The 6,358-nt window shown below is 43.0% G+C and overlaps 1 protein-coding gene across 1 annotated transcript; it reads right to left on the bottom strand.

Annotated features, from left to right (window-relative positions):
- Positions 1-59: 59 nt before the first annotated feature.
- anapc7 (anaphase promoting complex subunit 7) lies at positions 60-5,726 on the bottom strand. The gene is made up of 11 exons (XM_071482001.1): positions 5,510-5,726; positions 4,681-4,867; positions 4,392-4,511; positions 3,806-3,917; positions 2,959-3,112; positions 2,719-2,861; positions 2,433-2,550; positions 2,133-2,329; positions 1,801-2,025; positions 1,523-1,673; positions 60-1,357 (listed from the first exon to the last, which is right to left on the bottom strand). Exons 1-11 carry the CDS (start codon positions 5,608-5,610, stop codon positions 1,168-1,170), a joined length of 1,698 nt encoding a protein of 565 aa, XP_071338102.1. The 5' UTR covers positions 5,611-5,726; the 3' UTR covers positions 60-1,167.
- Positions 5,727-6,358: the final 632 nt, after the last annotated feature.

Genomic DNA, 6,358 nt, shown 5'->3' with positions numbered 1-6,358 from the left:
TGTAAACAGGATTTACAGGCACATGCATCCTACCTCAGGACTTGTACATTCGTGTCAAGTGAGTGTTTAATAATTTTATTATACATTTTAAAAATATGTACAAAATACTATAAACATTTGTTCTGAAATGGTTATGTAACACTTCCCAACTTAAGAATGATGAGTTATTTTGATGCAGAAAGGCAGACTCAAGAAACACACAAAAATAACACGCAAGTACATTACATGACACAAAACTTGAAATGTGACAATAGAAATTAAGATAATTGTTACAGAGCAGCAGAAAAATGGTACACGGCTTTATCACAGACCTGTTTGCCACCCAGAGACACAAAGATGTGATACTTTGATCATGTCTACACTTTGTCTCCTCTGTGGCAAGCTTGTGAGTCTGTCGGGCTCAAACAAAACACAAATTAAAAATCTCTGCCAGTCCCTCCTGCAACACACATCATGGATAACCCCAGCCATATCTGGCCTAAACTACATTTCCCATCACACCAGTCGATTCGAAGCTTCAGGGGACATTTCCCAGTATCCAACTTGCCTGGAAATTCTCTCTATGCACTGCAGCTTCAACAAGGATCCAGAGTAGGTCTGTTTTGACACACTGACATTTACTTTGTAGTAAATACATTTAATTTGTAGTTGTACTAAAGCTGCATTACCTGGAGCATTGACCCATTTGTTCAGAGAACCAGACTGGCAGAAAAGATGGAACAAACAAGCAGCCCAAGTAGCGTCAGAGATATTACTTCATTGTTACAAACACATCTTACTACAGTGTGAGCAACCAGTTATTGGACAACACGTCTTGATTTACACGGGTTGAGTATCTGCTGGTCCTGTCAGACTGGAATGAGCAGCTCCACAGTGAAGTGGCTGATAAGACTCATGATGGGAAAACAACGTCAGGTAAGAAATGGCTGGAGTTCTGCACTAAGCTGCACTGAAGTCCTCCTGCAGCTGCTCTGCAAAACAGGGCATCAGCCACAGCTGCAACGACTCTAAAGTGGGCAGCGTCAGTCACGTGGTGTTAACCTCTGTGATCATGTGAGCGGTGCCCCCACCCTTCTTCTGTTTGACGACCCTGATGGCTGAAGGCTTCCTGCAGGCTGCAGCGTGATAGAAGGTGGCACTGACCGAGCTTTCCTCAGTGCCCCGGGGTCACTGCATACCAAACCACTGTTCCTGGTCGGCCCACTGTGCCGCTTCACTGTCACTGCCCTCCAGGTCCCCGTCCTCGCCACTGCCCTCCATGTCATCGCCGTCCAGCTCCACCGTGGCGTCTGTTGGGCTCTCCTCTTTCTCCATCTTCTGCATGCCTTCTAAAGACTTCTGGTCATTGGGATCAAGGCTTAGGAAAGAAAAAATAAAAACACACAAACTGAAAGTTACAAAAAAAAAATTCTGATCTTGCTCTGATTGTTGTCCCCATCATGAGGTGGCTAAAATATATTTTATAGTAACATTTCATTAGAAGTATTTAGAAGAATGAAAAATAAATCTAATCAATATTTACCTTAGTGCTATACTGTACTGATCCATGGCTTCTTGGTAATCATTTACAGCCACCAGAAAATCTCCCAGCATTCTGTGCAGGACACAGTCACTCTGATTGGCCAGGGCATTCCGGAGGAGAGCGATCCCTTCTTCATATTTCTGTTCCCGACCTTCACAAAAAAAAAACCAAAAAAAACAGGGCACTTCATTTCCACCTCTACATGTTCATACCTGTGAATATATTGGTGGTGCTGATGCAAACAGCAGATTAAAACTCAGTCTATCGGCTGTACTTACTCAGCAGTTCAGCCTTTTTGACCACGGCCTTGGTGTAGTCAGGCCTCTGGGCCAGAGCTTTGTCCAGCAGGGTCTTGGCTTTCTCCTGAGTCACAGGGTCCTCCAGGCATACTGTGGCAAGGATGGTCAGAGTCTGTGCATTGGCCCCCAGGGTCTTATAGATGTTATTAGCCATCCCCATAGCCTCTCGAATCCCATTGGATGCCAAGTAACAGTCGATCAGTCCTGGAGATGAGACAGTTATGTCAGTTCAGGCAGAACAGAAAGGTGCCCCATGTGAAGACAGAGACCATATAAGGACATATTTTTTTTTAAAAAACAAACAAACATGCCTTCATAGCAGTCGAGTCGGCAGGGTGCCAGACGCATGGCCTCTCTGAAATGGATGATGGCTTCTTGAACGCGACCCATGTTCCTCAATGCTGCCCCCTTCAGGAGGAGAGCCTGCACACTGTTGCTGTTCAGCTGGATGGCCTTGGCTCCCAGGTACAGGGCTCTGGAGTACCGCTTGCTATAAAAGCTGTGACAACTGAACAACAGACACAAATTCTTAGGATTACAAAAACCTGACAAGACAATAATAATTTACGGGGCAGATTTTGTCTATGCAGGCTGTTCGCTCCGAGACTCACCCAGAGATAACCCAAGGTTCGGCATGTTGGTCTGAAATGTTAAATAATCGTCCTCCCAAGACCTCAACATCCTCCAGGTGCCCCTCACGGGCCATCAGGTAGCCGTAAACGTCCATTCCTGCAAGTGCAAGCAACAGATATGTTACCCAGACAACAGACTGTCCCATGTTTCCATGTTTTGCGAGCATCTTGGGCCCACAGCACGAATACTGACTGTCAATCAAAACATGAAGATAAAATAAGAATCCAACAGTAAAGTTCATTTCAACACTTTTGAGCGGCACACCTTTGATGAGGTACGGGTCCAGCATCTGGGCTTGTTCAAATTTGAGGATGGCGTTTTTGGTGTCCCCTGCACGGAAGTAGACATCTGCCAGGCTCACCAGGAGGTCCACGTTGTCCCGCAGGAGAGACTTCTTCTCCAGAGAACTGAGACAGGATGAGGGACGGAGACAGACATCAGATTCACAGACTGTTGCATTATAAGGCACATGCAGACAGTATGAAAAATGAGTGCTCTGCTCACCAAATGGTGTTGATGGCTCTTTGATTGTCCCCTGCATGTATGAAGGCATAAGCTTTGATCCAGACAGAGAGCCAGTCCAGGTTGGGGATACTCTGGATCACATCCATGGTCATGGACGCCACTTCAGCTCCTTTCACTGACAGGGAGAGAAGACCTGCCAGAAAGAAATCTAATGTAGAGTGCTTTTCACGAACACATCTATCAACCAGTCCTGAAGTTTAATGCACATCTCACTATAAAAGGAGGGATCTGTCTGTAGTTTGATTTTCTCAACAATCACTCATTCAAACCACTTAAGACTTGGCCGGTGTGTTGCTGAGGAGCTTCAATAATTATTTTTCTACATCTCACATGATGTGAGGAAAAAGGCGGAACTACACTACGAGGGGCAGTGCAGCACCCGGACAACTTACAGCGCTCACATGCCGTGGTTTAAGAAAGGCGGAACTCAACAGCACCTGATATTGTGTTATGCATGGGATGTTTCTCCCCTTCCATGTTGTTCATTGTACTTGCTGTGCTTTTGGCTCACAAACAAAGTCCTTTGAGCGCATGGATCCGAGGTCACAATTTACAAATTTGATGGCACAGACTAAGAATCCAAGAGCACAGACTTTAAACTGAGAGCCCAGCTACACATATTTACATGGATCCTTCTTTACCCCCACCGGCCCCAAGGGGGCTCCGTACCTCCTTACAGTTGGCACATTTTGAACAGGCGCTGCACTAGTGAGACACATTAAAGCATCTAGACGAGTAAAGACAGCAGACAGACTGACACAGTTCAAGTGTCTCAGCAGGTTAAGTGTTGTTTGTGGGATGAAGGTGACTCTGTGACCATGCATACCAATGATCGCATCCAGGGCGAGGGGGCACTGCCTGAGAACCTCTTTGTAGCTCGTCACAGCAGAGCGCTCCTGACCAGCCTTCCTGTACAGGTTAGCTAACATCATGTTGATCTGAGATGAGGAAGAACAACAACATTCATTTCATCACTGGACTATAAAAGCTAATGGACTAAATATTTACAGTATTTATGCAAAAATGATAAATTATTGTTTTGCTTCATATTATGATCATCACACTTCACACTAAAAATATAATTAAAACTGTTTAGCAGCTTTTATCAAAGTAGAGCAGCAGGAAGGTCTTCTATTCTTCTAGACTTACTGCAGTTGTAGCTTTTATTTTTACAACATTAAAATAATAACTAATTACTACTTCATCACTTTGACCTCAGAATGTGTAGGTTCATCCATTCCTCAGTACTTTGTTAGTTGCTATAACTTTCCAGAAGTCTAATGCAGAGAAGGTTGTGTGTAAAGCAATTCACACAGAGATAAAGACGTGGCTACACATCATTACTCTGATTGGTCTTTATTAACAAAGGCACATAAAGCATGAAGAAGGTTAATTAAAGGGTAGCAGCCTACCTTTGGAGTCCTTTGTCTGGATGGAATCCCATCAAGCACTGCAATGGCATCTTTGTCCAGTTTCAAGATGGTGTAGCATTCAGCTATCTTGTACTTAACCTCAATTTCTGATGGCAAACTCTGAAAGATTGTGTCATTTTTAACATTTATGCTTTTTCCCCAGTCATTGAATGCACTGTATATGCAAATAAAACACAGTGTCCCACATCAAGGAGACCTTGTTCTTCAAGGGCCAAAATATTGTATGATGCTAAGGTCGAAACAGCAAATGAAAACAGATATTTCACACCTGTGCCTGGATGTTAGAAGCTGCTCCACCAGTAGAGGTACGCACTTTAGACGTTTTGCTGAGCACCTTCTTCTGTTGCAGTGCCATACTGTATTTACAGGCAGCATTACGATATTCCTTATCATGGAAGATGGCATCGGCGTGGTAAACCAACAACTGGTACTTCTGGGCCGGCGAGAACAGCTCTCTACAATCACAAGGATACAAATAATAAAGTCATTAAAATCAGAGCAGACACAATATAGAAAACTATGTTGTATACTGTGTATGTATGTACAACTACTAAAAAGAGGGAGTATCCACTGATGAAAAGAACAGGGATGTAGGGTGATCCGTGGAGTCTGTATGAAGACAGGGGTCATCCTGCTTCAGCTGTCACCTCCTGGTAAAAACTGATGTTGTGCTGCATCACAACAAAAACACTGATCTGTGACTGACAGTTCAGCTGTTACACAGACACTGGTTTTTACATGCCTCTCACGACGACCTCACAAAGCGAATTATTACCAATGTGTGTAATTTCTTCCTATAAGATACTCGCCGATCAGTTGACTTCATAACAGTTCATGCTAGCGGCTAATAACAGGCACCATTAAATATGAGACACTACATATGACTACTTCTTGGAAATACCATGTACTGTGTCCGCCCAGTAGTGTAAACGAGAGTTTATCTAGTGAAATGACTTGGGCTGAGCATGTAGCAGGCGTCTGTTCTGCTGTACGGCCACAGTCTTTAATGTTAGTTGTAGTTGATTGTCACGACCAAAACGCTCGCGTGGAAAAGCCCTCTTCAGAAAATAGACGGACCCCGCTCAGATATTACTTACGGATTGTTATTACTCATCGTCAGCAACAAACTGCTCAATATCCGGACATTGGAGTGGAGGCCAGCGGCAGCCATGTCCCGCACATGATCTATCGTATTCATCTTGGGATGAGCTGAGGGCTTGCTTTAGGATCCCGTCTACAGTTAAAAGTTTGGGCTTGTAAACAGCTAACGCTAGCTAGCTTCTGATGTATTAAATATGGCGCCGAACACCCTTCCTTCCGTATAATGCTGCCTTTAGGTGCACTTCACAACTTCGTACTTTCAACCACAATGCTCGTAAATACGACATCTTCGGGGAACCTGTGACTTTGGCTGGCAATTTTGTATTTTAATTACTTTATTTTTATTTTCATTTTGTAAATATAAAATGAAAAGTTATAGTTTACGGATAAAAACCTTCTTATTGCCTCCTCAATGCTTTAAGGGAGGCCGTTGATACTCATAATCCCGATAGCTATGAACGCATCTTAAATTTTTTACTGCAGCAATATTTTTTATTTACTAAATGAGTGTGAAGCTATAAAATTTCACCTAGATTGTACTAGAACTGTTCAATTAAACACTAAACAAATTAATTAATTACCTCTTTATTACCAACTTGCATTATAAAAACACATGTCATAAACACAATACTTACATTGTATTATTAGTATCGTTTTTAAAAAAAATAGATTTGTGTCTGTAATATATGGATATGGTTATTTTATAAATTATAGTCATCTAATGCAATAACGGTATCAATGGTGATAACCACCTCTGCACTTCATGTTTAAGGACAAACTTGTCCACACAGACTGCCTGTCTTTCAGCCGACTGAAGGCTGGACAAACCTAATACCTCCAATCTT

This window comes from Trachinotus anak, unplaced genomic scaffold (genome assembly GCF_046630095.1).
Source record: "Trachinotus anak isolate AG129_WGS33_773 ecotype Australia unplaced genomic scaffold, CSIRO_AGI_Tana_v1 ptg000008l, whole genome shotgun sequence".
In the NCBI taxonomy this organism is placed as follows: Eukaryota; Metazoa; Chordata; class Actinopteri; order Carangiformes; family Carangidae; genus Trachinotus; species Trachinotus anak.
This window is presented reverse-complemented; position numbering and strand designations above follow the sequence as displayed.